This window comes from Vicugna pacos, chromosome 6, assembly GCF_048564905.1.
Source record: "Vicugna pacos chromosome 6, VicPac4, whole genome shotgun sequence".
In the NCBI taxonomy this organism is placed as follows: Eukaryota; Metazoa; Chordata; class Mammalia; order Artiodactyla; family Camelidae; genus Vicugna; species Vicugna pacos.
In genome coordinates, this window is record NC_132992.1 from 65,534,617 (window position 1) to 65,562,404 (window position 27,788).

At 40.0% G+C, this 27,788-nt stretch overlaps 1 protein-coding gene across 4 annotated transcripts; it reads left to right on the plus strand.

Moving 5' to 3' along the window:
* Nucleotides 1-15: 15 nt before the first annotated feature.
* GARIN2 (golgi associated RAB2 interactor family member 2) lies at nucleotides 16-27,788 on the plus strand. 4 transcript variants are annotated; one of them, XR_012073696.1, is made up of 10 exons: nucleotides 16-204; nucleotides 5,133-5,220; nucleotides 8,201-8,246; nucleotides 8,406-8,565; nucleotides 11,075-11,274; nucleotides 11,982-12,516; nucleotides 15,076-15,323; nucleotides 21,577-21,605; nucleotides 21,689-21,819; nucleotides 27,663-27,788. XR_012073696.1 is itself a non-coding variant. In XM_072963253.1 (9 exons), exons 3-9 carry the CDS (start codon nucleotides 8,215-8,217, stop codon nucleotides 27,683-27,685), a joined length of 1,227 nt encoding a protein of 408 aa, XP_072819354.1. In that variant the 5' UTR covers nucleotides 16-204; nucleotides 5,133-5,220; nucleotides 8,201-8,214; the 3' UTR covers nucleotides 27,686-27,788. The 4 variants fall into 4 exon arrangements, 3 of the variants coding, with proteins under 3 accessions (XP_072819354.1, XP_072819352.1, XP_072819353.1); XM_072963253.1 differs by lacking the exon at nucleotides 21,689-21,819; XM_072963251.1 differs by lacking the exons at nucleotides 21,689-21,819; nucleotides 27,663-27,788 and adding an exon at nucleotides 24,276-24,494.

Sequence of the window (27,788 nt, forward strand, 5' to 3'; positions counted from 1 at the left end):
TGTGATGCAGGAGCCCTCGAACAATGGCCAGAACAGCCTGGGCTCTGGCGCCTCTTTCACTAAGTGGTTAGTTGCCTGCCCAGAAGACAAAAAACACCTTCTGCCAAAGAAATGTGAAAAGAGTTGGAAACGTGCTATTTGGAGACTATTCTCCTAGGAGACATCTGGGAGACCTCCAGAGAGCTGTTTCAGCCTCACTTCTGTGTAAGTGACCTGCGTACTCCAGCTTTGGTGTGAACCTGAGGGAGAAGGAAATGGATAGTTCAATGAATTCTAATAATTCAAGGGCAAATGTCTGTTCTTTTCCCGTCTTCCACTTTTCCTTCTAGTTTCACTTCCTGTACCTCCACCAGAATGAGCAAGAAACCTCAGCAACTTCTCAGCTGGTTGCTGAGTTTCTTTTCGTTACAAATAGCTTCACTGAGAAAAACAAGTTTTTCTGGAAGATTTTTTAATTTTGATTTTTCAAACAGTTACCCTAGTTTTCTCCCATAAGTGACTGACAATTGAATGAATTTATGGAAAGATAGTCATTTTAAGTTACTGAAATGGGAGAGAAGATCTAGAACACAGGACTTTTCTGTTCAAAGCTGAAAGGTTAGCTGGGGCCACAACAGTTAGACCTTGCCTAAGATACAACCAGAATTACAACCTAGGAATGTGATGGACCAATCCTAAAATATGTTTATTAGTGTGTTAAGAATCTTAGGGAAAAAAAAACTAACTAAATGCTATGCTTCAAAGTGCTATGACTAACTAACCTCAAAGGGTCAGGTATCACAGAGACCAACTTTAATGAGCGGCAGAGAAACCCATCATTCAAGAGCTTTCACTTAATTACAGAAATAACACACACAAAGGAAAAACACAAGAAAATCTAGGTGGTCAGTACATGGGTGCTCATCATAGAATTCTTTCAGCTTTGTTGTAGCTTTGAAAAAATTTTTGAATATCAGTGGGGAGGAAGACCACATGGAAATGGTAAATAGCAAACACTTAGAACATTTTCGGGGCATTTTTAGACACTCTCTCTGATTTCAGTGGTCAGAAAAGGCAGCAAAAACACTTCCACACTGGCTCCCAGACTCCCACTCTCTCCCCTTCCCAATTTCCATTAAAACTCAAGCTGTCAAAGGTCCAAAAAATTCCCAATAACCCATAACCACATCATCACCACCATAGCAGACCTCATAGCTACACAATTTTTAGCCCTAATGAGACCTTGGTCATCATTGAAACATTATCCAGATGGGGAAGTCCTGGTGACGTCACAGAAGTCTAGGGCAAAGCTGAAGTAGTTCCATGCCTGAAATGCTACAGCTCATTGCTTCTCTGTGCTTAGTTTCCCCATTAAACCACTGGCATTGGTTTCTGGTCTGTAATCAGATTTAATACGGAATCTACTTTCTTTTACTAAAAATAAACAACAATGCTTTTCCAAATGAAAATTTACACCGTCATTCTGCAGAAAAGTGCAATCTGATGTAACTATCTGCTGAATTAATCTCCACTCAATTAGAAATAAAAAGAGAAAAAAAAAGAGAAATTGAGAGGTGAAGGGGAAAGTACTAAAAAGAAATAAAAAACTCAAAACATCTTCTAGTGATAGGATAAATGTGAGGGGCCCATCTCAAATACAACTAGACTGTTTTATGTTGTCCTTACTCTGCAACACACAGAAAAAAATCTTTGTCTACAATCTCTCTCTATATCTTGCTTGCTTAATTAGATGTATAAGACATTTAATAGGCCTAGTGAAAGGCATACATTATTGGAAAAATATAAACTGTGGTTGTGAAAACTCATGCACAATCCTGGCGGAACACATAATAACAAAGGAGTCTGTGTGTCTGTGAAATGAAGTGAGATCTGTGTTCCCACGATGCCTATAGCAACCCTGCTTTGCTTCTTGAGTTTTAATTCACACATTAGTTCGACACATATTTATTGTAATTCCATAGAATACACATTCATTGGCGCTTTAATGTGATTAATCTATTTTTAATACTAAAATTTACTTTTTATTTGAGTTCTATATTGTAGACCTCTACTGCACATGTAATAGTAGTAAAGCAAGATGGTATGAAATTTCATAAAGAATTTGCATAAATAAGCTTTGTTTTATTTTTAAAATATTTCTACAGAATCTACAAATGTTCAGCTTTTAATATGAATAACATTATTGCAAATTTCCCCTGCAACATCTCTCTGTTCTGACTTCTCATCAGAAATGCTATGTTCCTACCATTCCGTGACATGCAACAGTCACAGGGTAAAACAAGAGAGACAAAAATGCACTTCTCATGTTCTTCACTTATCCGTACTAAATATTTATCCATGGATAATGATGAAAATGTTCTAAAGTAAGGTTATGGTGGTAGCTGCACAACTCTGTAAATACACTAAAAATCTTTGAATTGTGTCCTTTAAACAAATGAAGATGACACTATATAAATTATATCTCAGTAAAACTACATTAAAAACTCATCCAAGCATAAAATTATTAGGAAAACAAAACGATCTATAGAAATACAGCCCACACAAATTAGAGTTATGTCGAATCACCAAAATTAATCACAATATTTCTGTAAAGGTTGCTCATTGGCTCTGAGGGCTGGGGGCTGTGAGCTGACGGTCAGGCTGCTCTTCCATGGTCTCCCCACAAGGAAGCACAGCAGAGCACAGGGGACTCGTCGGAGTGAGAACCTTGAATTGCCTACTGTTCTTTAAGAGAAAATTGTTTCCCAAACATCAGTTTAACCATTGGACACGATTCATTTTGGCACATCTTACAAGAGAGTGTGATGTTCCAAATAGGTCCACACTCTTGACTGACAACTGCTGTTTTTTCAAATATTTAATGTCATGGGAAAATATTGATATCTTAATATATAAAGAGCAATTTGTAAAACTGAAAAGATATAAAATATATATATTATATATATTCCAAAACCTTAATAGTATCTCCAGGTATTAAGAGTAAACAGTTTATTTAACAACTGATCCTGCTTTTGGACCACTGACAAAATGTGTGGTGCTGTGTGTGCATAGCCAACATTGGTTTCACAGAACAATTCATGTGCCTTCAGAACAGTGCTGTCTTGACTAATTAACCAGGACAACTGAAGACGTTGGGGGTGGGGGTTTCAGTGCACAGAGTGACAATCTCAGATCAGTTACAACAAAACTAGCTAAAACTCAGCACACATTTACCATCTATTCACATAATCCAAAAGTGTCTAAATATTTCTAGAGCAATAAACAATAAAAGCCATCCCACCAGAGAAGATAAAAGATTCAGTTACATTTTCTGCTCCTTAGCTGACCTCCCCTTTGTTCCAGTCAAAAGGGACCAGAGGGGCCAGGCCTGGGCTTGGCCGCAACCCGCTGGAGCCCCTCCCTTCCTCTCATTCTCTCCTCCCTCTCTGTGGCCCTGAATCCACAGCTACGCCTGCTCCCCTGGGAGACCATCCGCACTCCAGAGGAATTGTTCTCACATCCAGGGGCTCTGGAGGCCACATAATGACTGTGCTCAGAAAGGGCCACACGGCGTCTACAGAGCAGCATGTGTTTTTGAAATGTAGACCCACCCTCCATTATGGGGATGTTGCCACTTTGTTGGAGTGATTTGTTTTTTTCAAAAATATCCACTCTGTCACACACTTCTGGATGAGCAAGAGTAGACACTGCATTTTATCAAATCTAAGATCCATCGATTATAAGACATGCCATATTATGGACCACTGAGAAAGGAAAAAAATGCAGCTAATTATATAACTCAATGCTTTCTTATTCCTTGGAATTTTTCCATACAATATTTATCTGTCACCCTCTGTGCCATCGTCTTCTGTGCACTTCCTAGAGGAGCACTCCACTCTAGTCTTTGGGACTTCTTCCAAGTCTCTGACGTGCATTCTGCAAGTTCTGTGCTGAAACTTCCTTAATCTTACCAGAAGGTGTCAGCAAAAGATTTTTAGGTACCCATTAGTAACACAGTATAAATGGCAATTAAATGCAATCTGGTACAATCAATGTACATAATTTAATGTGAACAACATGATTAAGTTCATGCATGTTCAGCCAAATGACAACCATTATGTGATGCCCCGCCATGGACAGGGATCACAAGGCACACTCCATTTCATAGTTGTTAAACTGAGGAAAAATACATTTCTTAGAATGAATGAAACTTGGGAAATATGAAACTGATAATGATCAAGAAGGAACCTGGCCCAGCAAACACTGGGAAGATCACACTTTTGGACACTAGGTCAGGTGTTGGTAGACCAGCAGAAGGACCATTCAGGTGTTCACTGTGTGACAGCCATGCTGTGCAGTGTTTTTCATATTTCAGTTGTCCAGTGGTCCCAACACAGTGTTGAGTGGAGTGGAATTGAGCTCAGAGATGTTAAGTAACATGCCAAGGTCATAAAGTAGCAGGTGACAGAGCCCGCTATGGACCTGGCTATGTCTGACTCCAGCATCCTTTAGCTCCCCAGCATACCAACCTCCACACTGGCCTTACAGCCCTTGAGCTCTGAGAACAATTACAGTTGTAGTTCACCGGGTCCAGTGTTCCTGAAGGGGTTAAGTTAAAATTTTATGGAGAGGAGAAAGGACTGTCTATAGTGACTGCAACCACAACATGGTGTGAGAACTACATGCAAGTGACAAAATAATGACACAAGCAGAGGTAAGTACACATACACAGTTATCAGCTGGGAGGTTGGGGAGGCTCTGGCTTTTTACAGGAAGAGAATAACCCAGGCTTCTTAAGACCCTCTACTGCATGATAGTTATTTGAGTCTACATTACTTTCTTTATCATATCATCAAACATCCTCATTGGTTATAGGAGACCAGGATTTCACAATGTGGCCGTTTCAGACCAGCCATGAGCTATGGACTCATGATTGTCTGGTTCCTCTCACCAAAAACCATGACTGGGGCCATCGACCAGAGCTCAGTGCAGGTACAGACTGCAGCCCTCTGGCCAGTTCCCCCACCCAGTGTAGTTAGCGGCACTCTTTCTAAGGCAAGGACCTCACGCATGAAACAAAAGCAAGGATTAGTGTTGAAATTTTCTTCCGTTGTACACACTTTAATTTTCCATTTTTGTTTCTATAACAAAAGACTTCATCATGAAAAGAAGGAAGCCCAGACTGAAGTGAGTTACAAGCTGTGTCTCCAGGAGAGGATTGTGACTTGGCCCTGAGTTCAGGTAAGAGGCGATGGTGCATACGGGGGGGGGGGGGGGACTGTGTGGAGTTACGTCATCACTCACACTCCCTCCCGTCGTCTGTCTTCCTTTCCTGCTTACTTCGCCTTCCTGCCTTTCTGTTTCTCTTTCCATCTTCTGAGAAAGGTGCTGTACCAAAGACACTGCTTAGAGGGATCAGCTTTTCTAGATCTCAAGTGGGGACATGTGAGCTGGTAGGAGAGGTGGGCTGAGAGGGACAACAGTGAAAGGAATCACGGCTGCTGTGGGAAAGGAAAGGGGACCCTGACCCGAAGGCTGCTGGCCTTGGCTTTCCTTCCTGCATCCAACCTTGCTCTCATCTAAACATGCCTTTTTCTAATGATTTTTTTTGTCCAAGTGATCCCCGTATATTTAGGCCCCAAAGGATCCAATGGATGTTTTCAGCACTTGCTGAATCCTCTGGTTCTCTAAGGCAGCTTCACTGTCTCTCAACCATCCAGCAAAGATGGAATAAACGCCTTGTCCTGCTGGATGAGTCATGGGGCAGAGAAAACGTAGACAACAACGGGCCATTATGTGCCCTTTTTCCTACCATCCATCCAGTCGGCTTCACCCACTGCTGTTGCAAAGCTCTCTCCTTGGAATCCCAAAGTGGCTAAATACAGCCTTTTGCACTCCTGGCTGAGCACTCAGGACTCGTTCATCTCCCTCCTCCATCCTCTCGTTATACTTCTTTTACCCTCCTCTCTCCTTGTATCATTATTCCCATTAAAATTTTTAAACAATCACAAACTGCCAGAAATATTGCAAATACAGTACAAGGAACTTTTTTTTTCCTGAATTTTTTGAGAACAATTTGCCCACTTGATGTCCCAGTATCCCAAGATACAGTCAAGGACATTCTCTTACATAGCCAAAAAATAGCCATCAAAACCAGGACATGAGCATTGCCTATTCCCGCTATGTCATCCTGAGACCCCATTCAGCATTTGCCAGTTGTCCCAGTAATGGCCTGCAGAGCCAAAGGGCCCAGTTTAGATTCACTGTCAGTTCTCTTTAGCCTCCTTCTGTCTGAAACAGTTCTGCACTCTTTCTCGGACTTCTGTTACATTGACGTTTTTTAGGTCACAGGCCAGTTATTTTGTAGAATGTCCCTCAACTTGGATCTGTCTGATGTTTCCTAATAACTGGGTTCAGGTCATGCATCTTTGGGAGGAATATCACAGAAGGATGCTACGTGCACCTCACCGCATCCTGTAAGGTGGCACGTCAGTTTGATTTTTCCCGTTACTGATAGTGTTCACCCATCACTTCATTGAGATGTTGTCTGTCTGGCTCCTTCACTGTAAAGTTACTTTTCTCCCCTTTGAAATTAATAAATTATGTTGGCGAGAGGTATTTTGAACTATGTATATATTCTGTTCCTCATCAAACTTTTAATTCACATAAAGTCTCATGGTCTCCTATTTTATTAGATTGAGTCCACTTAGGAACCACTCACCCATCTCTTCCACCCTCCTCTCACCCTCTAGGACGCCCTCCTCATACTGCTCAGCCCCAATTTCTTAGCTGGGCTGCACCCCTCTCCCGGCAATAGACGCCCCCGTGCCTCCCTTGGGTTCTGAGCTGTGGCTCCTCACTCCCCCCAGTACAGAGTCCTGCCTCTCTTTGTCCCAGAGAATGGATTTAGGACTAAATTATTCAGGAGGGGAAGGGAATAGGAAGAATACGAAGGCACCTCCTGTTGTCTTTGGTTCACCTCCTTTTCCTCGTTCCCCTCTGCCCTGATGTATCCTGACCCCTCCCACCCTTGCCAGCTCTCACACCCATCTCTCCAAGAACTCAAGGCCGGAATAAACCTTAGGCCACGGCATGAGCTCTTCTGGTCAGACTAGGAGGGTCTGGTTCCTGGTGTGGGAAACTGCAAACTGTAACCTCTGGCAAGTTGCTTTCCCTCCCCAAGCCTCATGGTGCACAAAATGAGCATCTTAATAATGCTACTTCATAGTGCTTTTAAAATCAAATGAGATAGTGCATGTAAAGCTTTTATTGCCTTCCACATAGCAAGCACTGAGTAAATATTGTTGATTATTATTTCCCATCCCCTCTGTTTCAGATTGTTGTTGTTTTACCTCTCTTTTTTTTCCTGAATGATCTTCTCATTCTTTTTACATTTTGGCTTCTCTGCACTATTTCGCTTTCCTGCTCCTCTTGACTCGTTTTACTTTCCCTATGTTCATGTGAAAGACGCACTCAAGAGGGGCCCTGAGTTGTCACCAGTGGAAGGCCTGATGGGAATCCCCAGAGTGACAGGCTCCTGGGCTGGCAGGCAGCAGCGATCTCTGCGCCCCACGGCCCTGGCTGGGGCAGAGATGGGACGTGTTCACCAGCACCCTCTAGCTTGGGCTAGGGAAAGGAAGAAAAGGATCTCTGAGAAAGGACTGAGGTGGAAAAAAGTATACAGGACTTACTGCTTGCCAGTTAAGGACCCTTCTAACTGGCGTAGAGTTTATGAAAAGGGAAGTGTGATCTTTTGAAGGTTTGAACAGAATTGCACTCTAAGGCCTTGTTCCCTTCTTGGAATTCTGTGATTTCCAGTAGATGGAAGGTGAAAACCAATGATGTAGAGCCACTGTTGTCTGTTGAAGGGTCCCTGGAGAGAGAGCCAGAGTGAGGGCAGCTGTCAGTGATTAGATAGATATCCACGTTCACTAAGCCTCCGTCATGGGTGAATGGTCAGAAAGAGATGGTCTCAGGTTATATGGTTTTGATACCCTACTTACAAAAAAGGACTTGAGAACCCTGCATGATAGGAAGGATGGTGTATCATTAATTAGGAAGATGGAAGATAATGGTTTGGGGGAAGGGGGGCACATGTGGTTAGAGGCCAGCCCTGCACCAAAGGCAATTGTAATCACATGGATCTGATACACAGTCTTTGTAGCCCTTATCATCCAACATCTCTCTTTTTTTTTTTTAAACTTGCTTGCTGTTTCCCCAGAGAGTATATCCAGCATGAAGCCAGGCATCTTACCAGTCTTGTTCAGGTGGGTCTCCCGTGCCCAGTGCAGTGCCCGGCACATCATAGATGTTGATTAAACGTGTTGAATTAATGACTAAGGGAGGCAACTTAATTACTATATTAAATTTGCTGTTCCTGTTCATTGTATTTCTGTTTGCTCGACTTCCTGTGGTTTATACGTAAGCGCGATGAATAAGAATAACAGAAAGTCTACTGTGAGGAGGGACGAGCAGGACCTCCGCGTCCCAGAGTCCCAGGATGCTGGAGAGCTTCAAAATACGCTGGATGGAGGAGAGTATGCCCCTTTTGTATCACCTCCCCTGTTAGAGAGCAATTTTATCCAGGTAAGTAAGAGTTGAGCCCTGAGTTAAGTTCCAATAACTTCAGTAATTGATTTTCTCAAAGACAATGGAAAAGGTTGGAAGAACTGACTTAATGTGGCAAGGGAGTATGTGATACAGTTAAAGGGAGCAGTTTTGGAACTCCAAACAGCCTGAAATAATTACAATCTTAAAGGAAAATTCATTTAAAATTTTCCCAACAAACCCTTACCTAGGAATTCTGTCCCATCTCTACTGTAATTGTCATTCTGTCATAATCCCCCAAAATTATACAAAGAGATGATCATCATTTTTAGAATATCTTGCCACAGGAAGGCATTCATATAATGCCTTTCTTAGTCTTAGGAGACATTTTAAAGAATAACATCTATGACATAACTAGGGATTAAAATGCATTTTGGTTCTTAGTTTTGAAGGTAAAATAAAATTGTCAAACTGTGTCAGGGAGAAAAGTTTCCTTCTCCTAAAAACGTACCTAGATTATGAATGAAACTACACTTCAGTGCATTTGGGAGCAGTTCTAACTTTCCTCTGAACAATCAACATGAAAATATTCAGACAAAGAAGTGGGGAAATGAGTTAGGTGGTGTGGTCCATACCCTTAAACGTCATGGAAACGTCATAACCAGGTCTAACACGAAACACACCCATTCAAGCAGCTCCTCAGCTGACTCTACAAAGGGGTGACAGGAACAACAAAGGACACTGCATCTTCCACACACTTGTCCTCTGCACTGACACCTGGGTACTAGGGAGAACTCTCACCTCCAGAACACCATAGGAAGGGGGTGACACCTCAAAGAACACTAACGTTTCCATCAGACCCCAGCAGGCATGTGGTAAGTCATGATTTGATGTACTTCACTTTACCTTCCGCGTGCTCCTTTCCTACAAATAACCTTTTAATTTTATGTTTCACACTTCTTCTACACCTTTTTCAAATAACCATTTGCAAGCTCTAGCGAACACTGGGGGAGGCAGTCAGCGTTCCATAAACCAGACATGGCCCCATGTCATAACTGGGTAAGTGATTCCCTTCAACACACACAACCTCTTGTACTTCTTTGGCAGCAGGTTACCAAGGTTCCTGACTCAAGTGTTAGCAAAAAAGAACAACAATTATTTCAAGCAGAGTGAAAGAGCCACAGGACATCAGCTCACTCATGGGGAGTCATCAGGAACCCAGGTCTCTCTTCTTGCTCTGTCATCCTGAAATTAGCTTCCTTCAGGACATCACATGCAAACAGACAGGATAGCTGCCAGCAACGTAAGGGATGTGTTTCATCCTTGCAACTCTTTGTGAGGGCTGAGAGCACCCAGGAGCCCCCACTAGTGTCCCCTTGGCCAGGCCTGTGCCACTTGCCCCTGCTGGAAGCAATCACTGGCCAGGGGATGAGACCACCATGATCAGTTTAGGTGGATCAGAATTTAGCCCCTCACCTGGGGCACCATCCCTGAGGGGTGGATACTGCACAAAACCAGGATTCTGTTCATCAGGAAGAGGGGCATGACTTTGGGTAGGTAATCAACAGTGTGGGCTACAACCTCTTTCTAAATACATTTGCTTTTAAGTGACCTATTGTTTTGAAGCAGTTAATGTACAGCTGAGAAACCAAGTGTTGCTCCTCTCTGGCTTCCTTCACATCCCTGTCTACCCACTTTCCAGCCCCTCCTCCTCTTCAAGCTAACCAAAATTCTCCTGGCCAAAATTCTTGGACTTTGGGGGTTTTGCACATAGTGTTCTTTGACTGGAAATCTCTCCTGTCCACCCAGCCCATTTATGTCCCACATTGTTTCGGTCTCAGCTAGAGAGAGGGGAGACTTTTCTGACCCTATACCCAGGGTTTGCTAGAGCTAGCCAGTTGGTAAGTGTTCAAGAAGTTTGCGAGCCAGTTGTTAAACACAGCCGTGATTAAGAATTAATATGTATAAGCTTGCAAATAAATTATATGCAAAACAAAGGCAACAAATACTCAAAACTCATCACTCCTATTATTTTACTACATTTTACTATTATCTTGATATTATGGATACGGGAGTTTGGCAAAGGTCCATGAAGACTTCGCTGAGACCCAGTTGGCTATATGGACTTAAAATTGAGTGCATTGTTGTCTGTAAATTGTGTGCTTCTCATCTTATATATTAGTGAAATTTATAATAAACTTACACATATCTTCCAAGAGACATAAGTAACACATTTACCGGCACACCATTGCCTACATCCCCTTCTAACTCGAATTTTCTGTGATGTGTCTTTTAGCACAGCACCCTCCACTTGTACTCGATAACACTTCTTACAATAACATTTAGCAACATGCTTATTTAATGTCTGCCTTCCCTGGCGGACCCCACCAGTCAGGGACTGTGTCTGTTCACTGGTACCTCCAAGATTTCTCGTGAACAAATGCCTCACAGTTCCCTTCTTCTTTATTTCCTGCACTGCTCGGGTAAGCAAGGTTGTCAGGGCCATGCACTTTATCAGAAAACTCCTCTTTCCTGTTCTCTGCCCTAGGTCAACAGGAGAGGTGAATCCATTTACCTTCATAACCGAGCCAACTGGGTGGCCGTAGGCATCTGCTCTTCCAGTCCCACCCACAAGACCCCCAATGTGATGCTGCTGGCACATCTGACACCCGCTGCCCAGAAAGATTCAGAACCCCTGTTTAAAAGTCTCCTGACATCTCCTAATCCAGAGAAACTGGTGCTCACCAGGTGAGTTACACAGGGGAGAGGCCAAAGACCTCTCAGAAAATACGCTTTGCCCCTGAGGAGCTGAGAATAGAAACACGGAGGGCAAGTGCTCCGCGGGAGCATCTCCCTTGCACTCCCTGCTGCCGATGACAGAGTCGCAGCCTCAGAGTCTGAGAGCGTAGTTGATCACAACCAGATGGGCAAACAGGCCGTTCACTTTTCAAAAAGTAAACCTACGTAACAAGAACGGAAGGTTGGTAATAAAATGCCTCTAGAACATGCCCCCTTACCCCACCACCCCAACCTCCAACAGAATTAGCTCAGCTCTTATCTCAAGCCACCAACTTGTTGAATGACCCAGAGTAAATCACTAACTTCTCTGTCTCAACTTTGCAAGATTAACTAAATGGGATGACTTCTCCGAAATAAAAGTAAATCGTTGATACTGTTATTTTAGTTCCTCAGTGTCTTAGGAGTGTGATTCGGGTGAGATGGCCTTCAGGAGCCTGATTACACGTGCTAAAAATCAAAGTTTTGAGCCTCAAAAGCTAAGAACCAGACCGTGGTGGCCACAAGAAGGCACTGCCCCATCCCGTGCCTGCCCCTCCCTAGGCCTGTCTGGAAGACACACCTGTTCCCTGAGTCACACTCCTAAAACTGCTTTAAAAGGAAAGGCTTGGTGGTAGTTTCCAACCAGGCCTCCAGATGACCTTTGCATTTGCCTGCAGGTTTCTCCCGCTGCAGTTTGTGACTCTTTCTGTGCACGATGCTGAGAACATGCGCATCAAAGTAAAGCTGGTGAGTGGCCGAGCCTACTACCTGCAGCTCTGCGCCCCTGCCTGCAAACAGGACACCTTATTTTGTCAGTGGGTGGAACTCATCTCCCTCCTGAATGAGGAGAAAGCCAAAGTTTCCAAAGTGTCGGAAGTCTCCAGCCTGTCGGAAATCACAAACAGCACGGACATCGCAGGCTCAGTGGACATCGTGGGCATTGCGGCCTTCACAGCCCTGCAGACCCAGCACCTGCACCCAGGCTCAGACCCTGGATGTGCCGCAGAAAGCATCGACTTCTCAGAATTCACAGACATCACCGATGTCACTGACGTCACAGATATTCCAGAAAATGAGGTCACAGAGGCCCCAGATATAAGAATTGTAACCGAAGTCACAGAAGTCACAGACCTCTGTGATGTCACAGTGGGCTCAGGGGTCACGGTGGTGTTTGAAAATGATGACATACTCAGGGCCAAGCGGGAGGAAAAGGTGTGTGGCATGGGGGACTTCCATTCTCTAATAATCAAGAGCACATGTGGTAGCCAGATGCCTCTTCTTGGCTAGCTACCTGACATCCATGACTGCAGTGCTATGGAACTCACTCTGAGTAACCTAATTTTAATAATGAGATCTGCTCCCTGAATCCTAGTGTCAAGGAGTTGTAAGATGTCTCCTGAAATAGGCACTGACCATCCTGGCCATCAGACTTAACCCATATCAGAAAGCTGTGGTGGGATGGGAAGAACTTTGGGATCAGAGTCAGAAGCCCTGGGTTGGAATCTTGCCCTGCTGCATATTAGTTTGTACAAGTCACTGAACCTACAGGAGCCTCAGTTTCCTCATCTCTAAAACGAGGATACTGATATCACATAAGGTCTATGTTAAGGTTTAAATGTATAGAAAAGTATTAAGTACACTGAAGGATAGGGTGAAATTTCAATAAGTACAAGTGAGGGTGGAGATAGGAAAATGAAATACCAAAAGGAGTAGCAGCTTTAGAAAGGGCCAGAAAGTGGAAAAACCCAGAACCATATCCAAGAATAGTTCAGTTTGGCTGGAGCGTAGTATGTGTGGAACATATTAGCATATAGGATTGGAAAGCTGCTTGCAAACCTTGAATGCCAAAATAAGAAGTGTAGACTCAGTCTTTGGGCAAACCTTAGCCACAAAAGCTCTCTGTGTAAGGGACTGAAGGAGCTGTGTTTTTAAAAGATTAATCTGATGGCAGGACAGAGTGGAGGTAGATCAGTGTGTAGACTGCTGCTGAGAAAACTCCATGGGGCCCACGACAGAAAAATGGCAGAAGGCAAAGATGACCATTTCATAGAAGAAGAAACCACTAGCCGACAAACTTAGTGGAAAAGTTTAACCTCACTAGTAATCATAGCAATGCAAACTTAGAAAAAAGTTCCATCTATAAAACTGTCCATTGAAAGAATAAAAACAGTGTTAGTAACAGTGTGGTCACCTTGGAATTCTTATAAATCCACAGGAGAGTGAGAATTGGAACAAACTTTCTGGGAATTATTGTGAGTCAAGAACCTAGAAATGTTGACACCCTTTGACTCAGTGATTCCACTTTTAGGAATCTTTCTTAAGGAATTAATCATCCGTAGGAATGAGGCTTTAGTTGCAAGGATGTTAATCATGCCACATCTATACTATGTTTATAAAAATGAAATAATGAAAATGTGAAGCCAGCTAAGCATCCACCACAGGAGAATGGCTAAATGAATTCAGATCAGAAGGGCAGGTTCATGTTTATCTCGCTCAGAAGCGACTGTACTGACTGGCAAGATCGTAGGCACTCTGTAAAAATTTGTTCAGCAAATGACCAGTCTGTAGCTATTAAAGCTGTTGAAGAACTTCATTTGGAAAAAATGTTTATGATATCAAGCTGAGTGAAAAATGAAAATTTGATCCTTATTACTTACAAATGCACTTATACAGACAGACAATAGGAAAGGAAAAAGTCATTGTTAATAGTATTTTATTTCTAGATTGTAGGCTTATGAGCCATTCATATTTCTTTACATATTTCTGAGTTTCCTACAATAAAAATAATTTTTAATTAGGAAAAAATTCAAGGAGCTTTATACAAGTTTTAATGACATGAGGAAAATTATTATAAAGTCGTTAAGTGAAAAATGTGGGATGCAGAACTGCAATGTGATCACAAATCAGCCACATTCAAAAGAAATAAGTGGAACAAAGACCAGAATGAAATGTGCCATAGTAGTTATTTCTGGTCCGTGGCATCAAGCAAGCAATAATTCTCTCCCTTTCACTTTACACCATTTACGATTTTCTAAATATTCTATGATAAATATATATTACTTTCATTGTCAGAAAAAAAGTTTTATCTTTAAAGAAGATTGTTGCATTATTTTCAAGGAAAGGTAGCAGACGCCATGGACTAGGTAGGGGGAAAGGGAGGAAGTCGGTGCAGACGTGAGGGTGGCAGGAGACACTGGAGAGGCAGTCTTTAAGGCCAGCTGACCTGTTGCTCTGAGGCCCAAGAGTCAGAGGAAGGCAGGGAGCGGCTGGGAGAGGCGATGCATTGACAGAAACCAGGATATTAGGAGAACAGGAGAGATTTTAGGATGCTTTGAGGTATAGGTTCTAAGTCTTTTGGAAAATTAAGTCTTCAGTATTATTATAAACCTCCAATTCCTGTCACCTGTTAGATGCTCTTAAGAGCAACCTCAGATTGGGGAGTAGGCAGCCAGGCATGTCTAGAAAACCTTCCCTTCCCTGCCAATGCAGGAAGAGGCAGTGCTTAATCAAGTGCTCATTTTCTGATGTGAGGTGACATGGGTGTATCTGACCATGCGAGCTGTTGAACATGCTGGGTCAGGCCAGCCTCCGAAGCCCCCCCTGGCCTCTTCTCAAGGGCCTCACAACACCAAGCCCCATCCCCTGCTCATTGCGCCTGAGCACTCCAGGGCTGTCAGTAAATGTGAATGAATGATTACTGCTCCAGAAATAACCTGGCTCTGTAGGATGCGCTTCTGTCACCTGATTTGCTGCTGCTTGTTATTTTCAAAGGAAAAAATGGAAAACCTTCTGAAGGCTGGGTGTCTACGAGATACAAGAAGTAAGAGTGAGTTTAGAGAATACTCAAAACATGTTACCATCTCAAACCTAACGCTGACTTTAGAAGGTGATGGATCTTTTCAAGCTACCTTGACTCCAGAAGAAAGTGACACAAATCAACCCAAAGAGCTGAGTGACAAAATCTCTGAAATAAGGACAACAGACTCTAAAAACACGGCTCTCAAGGCTGAAGAATCCAGGTATGTGAGGCCAGGATTTGATAAGTGATGCTAAGATGTAACGTATATCAATAAGTACATGACTTAAATCCCTGCAACTCAGGGATTTGTTGCTAAAGATTCTCAGACATACAACGTAATTAAATGATGACATAGTCAACTCAATTGTCCACATGTAGTTCAGCCTTGTCTAATTTTTACTTTCATGCCAACTTCTCACACCATTCTGGGCTATCTGCCAGGTGTCGATGGTGTGTGCTAAAGGAAACAGAATAGAACCACGGTGTCCACATTTTGGAGTTAAGGGCATTGATCTCTAGAGTGATTGTGGGTACTTTTATCTTTACCCTTCTCTGGATTTTCTTCTCTATATATCCCTTACACTTTTCTACACTTTCAATGAATAACTTAATCTGAAAAACTATTTTTTATGATTTTAATACTCAATTGCAAGATGAATGTGAGAGAGCACCGTGGTATTATAAAGATAAAAGTTAATATGATCATTCCAGAGTGACAGCTAACAAGAAAGCAGAAAAATTGTTGTATTCTGTAAATGCTGTATTAACAAGAATGAAAACAAGGAATGTAAGGAATTATCTCTAAGTTATTTTTAAATATAAAAAAGGAACAGGGGAAAACAGGGAAATAAACCTACGAAAAGAAATAAACTAGAAAATTTTTAAACAACTGGAAGTGCTAACCAATGTTTGGTTGACTCTTCAAAAATGAAAAAACAGGCAAACCATTGTACACCTTTTTTTTTAAGGATAAAATTGAAAACTTAAAAGATGTTACATCAACTAGTAGGAAGAATAGTGAAGTATTACTGAGAAAGATTACATAGAACTTTGCTTTAATAACTTGGAAATCCTAAATTAAATAAATGACTTTAACAAAAATGCAGAGGCAGAACTGGCAGAATCAGAACTTGAAAACAGAAAACTTATCAAAGAGCTCCCTCAAAAAAGGACACAGTTGTGACTTACTGGACAGTTTTTCAGATACTACAAGAATGGTCTCTTAGATGTTTATAGTGTTTTCTTTTAAATATAGAAAAATTATGTTTTGTTTTCTTAATTTTAATGAAGCAAATAATTTGGATTATAAAGCTGACAAAGACAACACAAGAAAGGAAATTCTAGATTAATCCTACTTGTGGCAATAAATGCTAACTTCATAAAATCTTAGCAAACAAAATGTAGCCAGCTTCGTATACAATTGAGGAAACTGTTGACATAAATCATTAACTATGGTAAAGTACAATATCATACTTCAAGTACATTTAAGAGATTTTGACATTTGTATAAAGATCCACAAAATATAGAAGAGTTTTCCTTTAGCTCAATAAAGACTATTTACCTGAAACAAGAGCCAACGTTATTTTTAATGAAGAATTTCTAGAACTGTTCCACTTAAAACTTAGAACAAATTAAGGATGTCCCCACTAACATTTCTATGTAACAGAATTTCAGAAGTTCTAGCAACTGCAATAGGACAAAGAAATATGAAGAATAAATATGAGATTTTAAAGGGATTTGTAAATGGAAATTCATATTTAGAAAATTTGAGGATCATCAAAAATATTAGTCTGTAAACAAGTTTAGGAAAGTCACAGATTATAGGATAAACTCACAAAAAAAATTTTTTTCATGAAATGCATTGAAAAAATATAAGATATTTTTCAAAAGTAACAATAAAAATAAAATATTTAGTCTGAGTGATGAGATCTACATACATGAAATTATAAAACATTTCTGGAAGAAACAAAAGAACTTGAATAATGAAAAATAGGCTCTCTTTTGGGCTGATAGATTTAAGATAGCAAAGATGACAAAATCTCCTAAATTGATCTATAGGTTTAATACAATACCAATTATCTCAGGATATCTCATAGAAATTGTAAAAGTATAAAATATGGAGAAGATAGGAGTAACAATCTCAAGGAAATTACTGGGGACAGAAAAATGTCTGGACGGACTTGGTCCTATATAAATCTTAATCAGTGTTAAATTACGTGGCCATCAGAAACATTCATGCAAAGTTTAGAATACAGAAATATAGAAAAATAGATTCAAACTGATAAGAGTTCAAAAGAAGCATGAAAAAAGCAAAATTCTAGAAAATGTTAATCAAAGATTAACACTGTACCACAAAAAATTTTCAGGTGGGAAAAGAATATTTTCAAACTAAAACTAAAAGAAGAAGGAATGGTAGCATTGCCTCAATTGCAGGGGAAAGATGATTTCTTGTCCACTAAAGCATCAGAAGAAATTTTCAATGTCAAAGTTTGATCCATTTATTCAATAGCATTTACTAAGCACCTTATATGTGCTAGGGACAGGGCATAGAGCAGTGAAAATAAGTCATGGAGTGTTTCATTCTAGTGGAGAGTATAGATAATGAGCAAATAAAGCGTATTATGCCAGCTGGAATGTGCTGTGAGAAAACAAAAATAAAATAACAATGATTTGAGGATAGGGGAGGGGTATTTTATACATGTGGTCAGAGACTGCTTCTCTGAGGAAGGGCAGAGATCTGCAGGAAGGGTGGAGCTATGAGGGAACAGAGTTCCAAGCTGACTGACTACATAAGAATTATAAATGGGACATATTAGGTGTTCAGTAAATAATCATTATTGTCACTATTAATTTATTTCCAATAGTGTAGATAAAACAAATTTGGCTGTTCTGCCAAACAAAAAAACCAAACCCAAACAAAACCATCTTAATTGACTGAGGGTTAAGGACTCAAAACTGGCTTTCTTTTTAATCTTCTTTCCTAGCTAAGCGGGGGTCAAGGGAAGCAGAGGAATATGGGTGATCCTTAGGGAATTCACAAACTTGGAAGTCAGAATACTGTTTGCTTTTAGCTCCTGAGCAGCCACATTTCTTGCAATTCTAGAGCTTCTAGATCCAAGTGCCAATACATTCAGGGTGTTTGTGGATCTTGACTATGATTTCGATACTTCTGGTTGTCTGCTCCAGCAAAGCATCGTGTAACATCTAGTGGTTCTTAATGTGTGGCTGGTTGGCAGCATCACCTGGGAGCTTAATGATGTTAATTCTCAAGCCCACTCCTCCCTGCTGAATCATAAATGCTGGGATGGGCTCAGTATTTTGTGTTGTAATTAACCTCCAAGTGGTTCTAATCTACAATCAGGGTTGAGAGCTGTTGCCTTATGAGAAGCCAGTCTTAGGTACAAAGTAGGGCTGAGCACGGATTCCTCTCTCATGAGGGTTTCTCCTGGGGCCCAGAGCCAAATTAAAGATTCCCCTTTATAGCCTTAGGAAGAACTGTCAGCTCAAACTTCAAGGGAGCCTTCTTCAGGAATTTTTCCTATATGACCAGGATCTCTGAAACTTGGATTCAAAAGAGGAAAAAAATTTTTTTTAATGTGTTAATGTTCAAGAAATTTCCCTGCTTCAGATTGAGGGAGGAGAAGTAGCTGAAATAGGGAAATTTCCCCCAGAAAACTGAGATATTATTTCTTGATGGTAAACACTGAGTTCTTTCAGTGGAACTAAACAATGACCAGGAGGACTACTGGAAATCTGATGTGTTAGAGGAGAAAGAAGGAAGAGAGATTTTAAAAAGCAACCATCAGTCAGAAGTAGTGAAAGACAGGAAAGTAACAGGTGAAGGTATAGAAGCAGGTGCCACTCAACAGAAAATGTTCCTCTCATTATGCATGAGTATGACTTTCATAGAAAAGCATAAGAATTCTAAAAAACAGATGAGATAAAAATGAATCCCTCCAATCTAGCAATTTTTACTAAATAATAATTGATCATGAATGGTCACTCTGACATCTTCCTTCTGCTTTATTTCATTCATTATGTCTCAGGTTCTATGTCCTGCCCTTGTCTAAGGCTTTAGAAGCACACAATTCAAAATCTAACAAGGTTAATTGTTTAAATCATGTCAACTTCTTCCCTTGCCCTTTTGCACATAGTAGATGCCCTGAAGCATTGGATTAGCTTTTATGCCTTTAAAAAAAACTTTAAAAAATAATTAATAAACTTTATTGTATTAAGTACAGTTTTAGATTTACAGAATACTTGAGCAGATAGTATGCAGAGCCCCATACACCCACCCCACTGCCACCTCCTCACTGTCCCCCCACCTCCAATTTCCCCTATTATTAACACTTTGCATTAGTGTGGTACATTTGTTGCAATTAAACAATATTGATACATTATTATTAACTATAGTCCCTAGTTTAAGTTTCACTGTGTTGTGCAGTTCTGGGGGTTTTGACGCATGCATACTGACAAGTATCCACCATTACATACAGAAGAGTCTCACTACTCTAAAAACCCTCCGAGTGTTAAATTAGCTAACAGCTTTTAAAAATTGTAAGGATAACTTAAATTTTTAGGATGAAAAATGATCTGCAGTTGCAATGTTTTGTTAGTCTAATTATTATGATCGCTATTAGAAATGATGAGAAGAGGAATGCCCATATAAATAGAAGACATCAGAATTTCACAGATAAAAATGATCTTGAAGGTTAGCAAATCCCAAACTTTTCAAGGTCCTGCCCTTTAGTCTCTCAGCTTCCTGTGTCATTTACCTGCTGGCTCTACTGGGGAGAAGGAAAGAAACAGATTTTTTTAAAAAAAAATGTAAAAAATAAATTTTGGTTCTAAGTAATCCCCTTAAGTCCAAGCAGAGATTATTTTTTATTGCCTATTTACATCAGGAACATAATTACTAGCTACAGCCTAATTTGAAAATGTTCATTATAATGAAAGATGTAATAATATGTAAGAAAAGAATGGAATTCAGTGATATTTTATTCCTGGGACATTTGTAGGATTAAGTCAGGACACTGTGAGAGTGATAAATAAATTCTGGTATGTATTTTTCTTCTCCAAGACTACAGTCTTGGAGACACTTCCTAATTGCATATTTTGGAAAAATGAAAAAAAAATTAAACAATAACTTTGTTGAATATTTTGCCCTTAGATTCATTGGTATTTAAAATGTAGATTGAGCAATTTAAATCTAGATGAGTGGAAGACCATGGAGACCCCTATAATGTCATTAGGTCCTCTTGAAGTGAAGATTTATTTTATAAAGCATTTATATTCCTTCTCGTACCTTAACAATAGTGCTACTGTGATTCTTCCCTTTACTTTAAAGAGGATCATGACAGGCTTTATTTTAATTTGCACCTACTTTTAAAAATACACTTACTTGATATGTCTCAGTTTCTTGAAAACTTTTATTATTAAGCTCAACCTTATCTAAATCACCAGACATATCTGGTAAAGGCTACATGAGTACTTATTTGCAAACACCTCAGAAAATTACTAATTTAACATTTACTTTGGAAAGATCCATTGTAAACCTTAAACTGTATAGATTTACCAGACCCCTAAAAATGGATCAGAATTATGTCCTTATCTGGGAAGATATTACCTAAGGGTAATTATTCTTCCCAAACGCTTTTACTCAAACAGCGATACTTCCAAAATAGTTATTGAAAATGTAGCCAAGATTAAAGATTTAGTGAAAATTAAGTAACGTAAATTTATATTTTAGCATGCCAATGAGGTTAAGAAAATAAGCATTTTAATTATTATTAATTTTTAAAACCAGGAATACAGAAAACAAACTTCTTTATCCAAAGGCATTTCTAACAGTGAAATAGTCTGAAAAATTGATAGCCTGTCTCCTGTTTTATCCACTAAACCGTAAGAAATGTAGTCACCTGGGCAGATACTTGGGTATGTTATTCACCTGCAAGATTCCAAGGCTCTGTTGCATCAGGACGACAGAGATAGCGAAGGTGGGCGGCTTCTCACCCGAGGCACCCATCCATTTCCAGAATGTACCCTACACCTCTGTGCGAGTCTGTATCCCCAGCGCAGCTGCCTGTGTTTATGCAAGCCCCTGAGCAGCAGTAGTTAGCGTCTTTCAGTCTCAACCTCGACTGAGTTTTCAGGGGCAGGAAAGGCAGCAGGACAGGGATGCCCACAGCCTCACCCAATGAGAAGTGACAGTTACAATAAAAATAGATTCTATGTAATTACATATAACTCAGTTTTATGGCTCTTACATATTAGATAGCTTGCTGTTATAAATATTTAGGTAATTTTATTCTAAAATGTATTATAATGAATACTAATCTAGGCTTGCTAATTATGTTTTATTACTTCCTACAAAGTATTTAGAGAATGACCAGTTATCTCATACCTAGTAATTCTTTTCTAAATATTTGTGGTTATACTGGCAAAACTTTGAAATGTGTTGTTTATTTTTACAGGAGCAGGAGAACTGATTCTGACATTTCAGGTATGGAACAAATTCCACTACATTTCTTTGTGAGCCCTGGTATCCAGCAGTCATCTCTGGGACTCTCAAATACTCTGTTCTAGGAATCCAGCTAGATTCAAAGCAATCCAGCTAGAATGCTGTGATACATTCCCTTTCCTGCCTTTGCTCCGTTCCGAGAGCCCTCCCCTGCAGAAACTTCCTCAGAGCCTCTCCTCATGCTGTCTTTCAAGTGGTAGGCATCACCTTGCTTTGCTCTGTGCTGATAGAGTCCGGTTCCCTGGTTCCCTGAATCTAATTCCCTGGGCATGAACCACTCCCAAGCCAGCTCTGCAGGCAGAACTTGAACATGACAGGGCCTCTTAACTCTGCTGATTTGGAAGGGAAGTGGTCCACAACTCAAGTTCTTGGTAAATCTAAAATTACCTAGCCCCTTTTTCTTCCTGCTTACGTTTTTGGCCTCTACTTTGCTGTCAGGTGATACCATTTAATGTTTTTTCCAGCAGTTTTTCCTTTACATATTCCCTGTCTCAGGATCGTTAACTTGTAATAAGTGTTTGAAGTGGGGGTTGTCAAATAGGCACCTGCGGAGATCTCTCCCCTTGCTTGCTGCTAACAGCAATTCTAAGTTACTGTCTAACCTCTGGTGGGTGGAACAGTCCTCAGCTTCAGTCATGCACATAAAAGAACACCATGCAAGGAACACAAAAGCACATTTCACTGAACTTAAATGGAGAGGAAAAAATACCAAAAAGACTTGAAGGCATTTTTAGTCACATTTGCATCAGTCCTACAAAACAAAAAACACACACACATAAATAATTGCAAGGGAGGGCAAAACGGGTAAAGGGAATCGACTGCATGATGACAGATGGAAAATAAATTTTTGATGGGGGGGAGCACATTGTAGGATATACAGAAGTAAAATACAGATGAAATTTATATAATGTCATAAATCAATTAAAAATTTTAAAAAGCAAATGATTATAGGAAAGGTATTATATAAATGAGATTTGTCTTTGGGCCTTTCTACTGGGCTTTAGTGTCCAAAAGTACCAGATGAACTTCACTATAATGTGGTTTTACATATATTCCAATCTATAGAATTGAACGTGAGAACAGCATAGGAAAATACTATGGTAACTTATAAGAAAAATGCAAAATCTCCTTTGCAGTATATAGACTTTTCATCTACCAATTTCTATCCCAAATTTTATTTCAAAAGAAATCAAATCTGTAAAATTTCCAGAAATATCCAATAGAGGCAAATATTTTCCTTATTCTCTAAAGACAAGGATAAATCTAGCAACGGTCTTAGCGGTAATATATACTTAGTACATTAGCATATAATTAGCACATTCTACGTACATTCTGAAGCATTCCTTATTTAAGCCATGGAAATTTAAAATTAATGTAGGACATTGATACTTTTATCTTTATCCTATATGTGACTGATTCTTTCACCTGTCTTCTGGCACAAACTCAGTTTTGGTCAACTGAACAAGCATTCAGTGCCTATCCATTATATATAAGGCACTGTGACAGGCTCTGCGAAAGATTAAAAATAAATAACAGGACATAGTACCTGGCCTTAAGACATAAGCACAAATAACATAAATCGAATTGTTATAATGCACTTTAAAAGAAAAGTGGAGAACCTAGTTTTAGCTCAAGAGAAAAAAACATGAAAGATCCTATGAGGGAGGCTAGGAAAGGGGAAACAAGAATATCCTGGATATAAGGAACAATGTGGGCAAAATCAAAGGCGTGGGGCAGTGCTGTGCATGATCAATTTAGGAGTAACGAGAGATGCAGCTAGAAAGCCAGGTGGAAGGCGGATTAGGGGGGGTTGTGGGTCATAGTAAGGAGTCTGTATAGTCCTGCTTGGTAAGTAAGGAGGAGCCACTGAAAGCCAAGGAAATGCCAAAATTAGCATTACTCTGACTGCAGTCTCTAAAAGAAGCTGGAAGCAGCTAGAGGCAGAAAGTCATTATGATAGTTCAGGTGAAGGGTGCCAAAGTCTTGCCCAGGAAAGAAGCAGTGAGATGAAAATAAGGACATGAATACACAGTCAACAAGCTTTAATGACTAGCTACCTACAAGGATAAGAGAAAAAAACTGAGGATTATAGACTTTGGGAGGCAATAAGACTACAAGGTAGTGAGGCCATGAAACAAGCTAAGAAAAGGAATTGGAGAAACTCCAAAAGGAGAAGATGAAGAAATCAGCTATTAAACAAAGAACTTAGAATCAAAAGCCCCAGGTTTGAGTTCTAACTGTACTTCCTCTGTTGCATGAATGTATCATTTCATCTCTCTGAGCCTAGGTTTCCTCAACTACAACTGTGTGTGCATGTGGGTGGAGGACTGAGGAGGGCATGACTAGCTGTCTCAAGGCCTCTTCTGCTGTTAGGATTTTATTAGCTCGTATGTTTGTGGTCCTTGCGGCCCACCTTTGTAAATTTAGCAGGCAGCTTGAAATGGGGCTCGGGAAATGAGGAGCTAAGAAAGATGGAGCAAACGTGCAGCAAAATTTCACTCTAGCTTGTTAAATCGCAAGGACGGTACAATATACAAATTTGGCATGCAGTTTTCACAAAGTATTAATTATTTTCCCTGTTTGTTTTCTTTCATGTACTTTCTCATTCTTCCCACTTTCCTCTCCTGTATCCTCCCACTTTTCCTTACTTAGGATTGTACAGTTTTTCAGTTTTCCCTTTGATTAGCATTTCTTTCCCCCTTGTCACAGTCTTTTGAATCACTTCTCTTTTTCCTTTCACACTCTTTTACTCACACTTAACACTCTTCATCCGAAGGAAATCAAAGATGAGTAGACTTTTAATCCCTTGTCCCATTGAATTTAGACTGAATGTAGACTGAAAATGAGTTTGTAGGTGTGATTTCTATTCTAGGCAGAAGCCAGAATAATAACTGCTCCCGCAGCAGTAAAACAACTCCCTGTTTCTGTTAAACCCATCAGATTCACATTCACCCAACTCCTGGGCAAGGCCAGTTTCAGACCGTGGTCTCTAATTCATCTTGCCAACCTCTCAGCAATTTGAAAGAATTACACTTTTTCTCCTTTCTAAGGTTGTAGGTTAAGTGGACCTTCAGATGTACTTGTTTTTATGAAAAGGCTATGAGGCAGGGTCCAGGTTAAACCCATCTCTCCGGATCTAGGTTCATCTCTCTCCTTTCCTGACTTTCAATTTCTTACCTTTCTAGGCTTTATTCTCCTTAACTTTGCTGATTTCTTTACAGTGAACCCAAACAATAGGCTTACCTATGATCTCATGGTACTTTTCCAAGATGGAAAGAAATGAGACAAAGGTAGAGATTCAAGAAAAGAAGAAAGGGAGAAATCACTTATGAAATACTGGGGGTGTCCTGCCATCCCCCCACCCATCTTTCTTTTCCACTTTCCTCTTAACTGTTGCAAATCAAACCCTTGGAATCCTAAGCAGCCAGGTTCATTCTCTGTTAATGAAACTAGAACTAAAAAGAGAAAGGTTGGGAGAACCCTAAAAGGGAAATTGTGAAATTTAACAATGGGCTCTATTGGAAAGAATAGGACATTTTTGATGAGGAATTTAGAACATTTGAATGAATGAATTTGAGACCCCAATTAAGTTCTCTCTCCTTCTGAAACGTTTTCCCTATCCTGTTTTTGGATTTTTTCTTCCTTCCTCACTTCCCCTCTCTCTAATGATCTCTCTTCCACTTTCCCCTACTATTTTCTAGCTCTTTCCTCTCATGTCAAATCCTCCTCTAATTTCCTCAATCTTGTGCCTCATCCGTCCCCCCTTTCTCAGGGGAATGGATGTGAGGAAAGGAAAGTAAAACAGAAAAAGAAAAAGCCAGTGGAAAAAACATATAAGACAACCTAAAGGTAATTTTTTTTTACAATTGTAAGTCTATAAATATTAAGGGCAGCATGACACTTTCACAAAAAGTTGTCAATAAACTGAATCTTTAGCATAGAATCTTACTACTTCTATTGTAGTAACAATAGAGGTAGAATGCAATATTGAGGGTTTTGTTGTGGTTTCTGCTCTAGAATCCACCAGGGGTCAAAAAGTAACATCAGCTCAGAGGGAAGAGGGAGCTTCAGGTGAGGCACTGGAAGAGAATTACTTGCTGCTGCTTTTATGATTCCTTTCATTCTCATTCCTACCCTTCCTCTTTGCTCCCTCATCATCCTCTTTCCCAACTGTTTTCTCAGATTAGCCAACACAACCAAGGCCTCATACTTTCATACCAAAATTATACAAATATTTATGGAGTCCCTACGGGGCTGACATGTACTATTGTGCAGATTGTATCCGGCACAGAGCTGGGGGCCCCATTCACATGGTAGTCTCTGTGCAGTGAATAACTGGCCCAGCTGTGCATGCTGGCCAAGTGTATTCCAAATTTCTTTGAGACACCAGCTTCGCAGTGAGTTACTTGTAAATGAAACTTCTCTCAGTTGCCTCTCCCCATATAGCTAATGCTGTGTGTGTGTGTGTGTGTGTGTGTGTGTGTGTGTGTGAGAGAGAGAGAGAGAGGCGGTGTGCATGAAGGCTGAATTCACACAGCTGAAGGGAAGGTTGGTGAAGCAGGGGTGGCTTCAGCAGGAACCACATGCCCATCTTATCAGTGCTCTGATGATGGAATTGGGGCACCCATCCTTTTCCCACCCTTCTGTCCTCTGTCACTCTGCCACCAGATTCAGTTTAGCATTTGAATACTTAGTTTATTAACAGGGCCCCACCCAGATGCATACCATGGGCCAGAGGTAATGCACCAGAGGAAAACATGTGGCCAAAAAATAACAAATGTTCACAAAAATCCCCTGACCTCCGCATACACTCCTTAGTCTGTTCCTGTTCTTTTGTCACTTCTTTTCCCCCTTAAGTGTGCTCTTAATATTGTTCTATGGTGATGTGAAGAGTGAAGGGGTGGCACTCAGGTTGACAGGCTGATTCCAGTGTCTACCTAGGGAGAGTCCCAAGCCCTGCCATTTCTCAGTATATTAGAGAATTTAGAAAGAGAAATTTCTTTAAAGCTAACCCAATATTCTACAGTGATTTCATCCTTTGATTGATATATTCTATAAAAATGAAATTTCAAACATTGGGGTCTCATTAAGAGACATCTACAAATGCAAAGAAGGGCAAAAATGATGATATACATACCAGATTTAAATCTTGACTTCTGAAATTTAAAAAACGTGGCCCCCAAGTATTTAAATTGTGAATCACTGATATATGGAAAAAGATAGATGATTTTTTTAATATGGTGAAAAAAGTTTCTTACAACTGAAATACTGTGAAAGTTACTTGGCCCCTCATTTACAATGAATATATACTGAATATGTAAATCTCACATATATATGATGCATTTTATGTCTCAGCTTAGCACAGATCAAGAATTTGCAAATAATTCAATGACACATCTATAAGTAAAGAATAAAAACCCATCATCTTAATTTTGACATCTTGATTTTTAGATTATTATGTGGTAGAAATAGCTTTTAAATTAAAAAACAGCTTTTATATATAAAACAGAAACAGACTCACAGACATAGAATACAGACTTGTGGTCACCAAAGGTGAGGGGGGTAGGAAGGGCTAAACTGGGAGTTTGAGATTTGCAGATACTGACCGGTATATATAAAATAGATAAACAAGTTTATACTGTATAGCACAGGGAAATATATTCAATATCTTGTAGTAGGTTAAGGTGAAAAAGAATACGAAAATGAGTATATGTATATTCATGTATGATGGAAGAATTGTGCTGTACACCAGAAATTGACACAACATTGTAAAAAAAAGTTTTTAAGAAATTAAGAGGTTCCTTCAACATTGCATCAACTTCTAGATTTAAAAAAAATGAGGTCTGACCTGTCCAGAGGATCTTTATTGTTATATTAAGAAGATAAGCTGTACTATAAATGTAATTGTATTTATTTCAATCACTTATTCTACTCATATTTAACTTTCTTAAGTGTTACAATACAGTAATAACTTTAAAAGATTCTGCATTTCAGACTTTTGAATTAATTCAACTGACTCCATCTTTTTTTCTTTGCCAGATAAATGCAAACTACTAAACTGAAAAACAAGCACAGCTCAAGAAATAACAATCAAAGGAAGGGAAAACAAAGCAGTGCCTTCCATGTGGCAGAAATAAAGGCTACTACTAATCATTAAGCATTTAA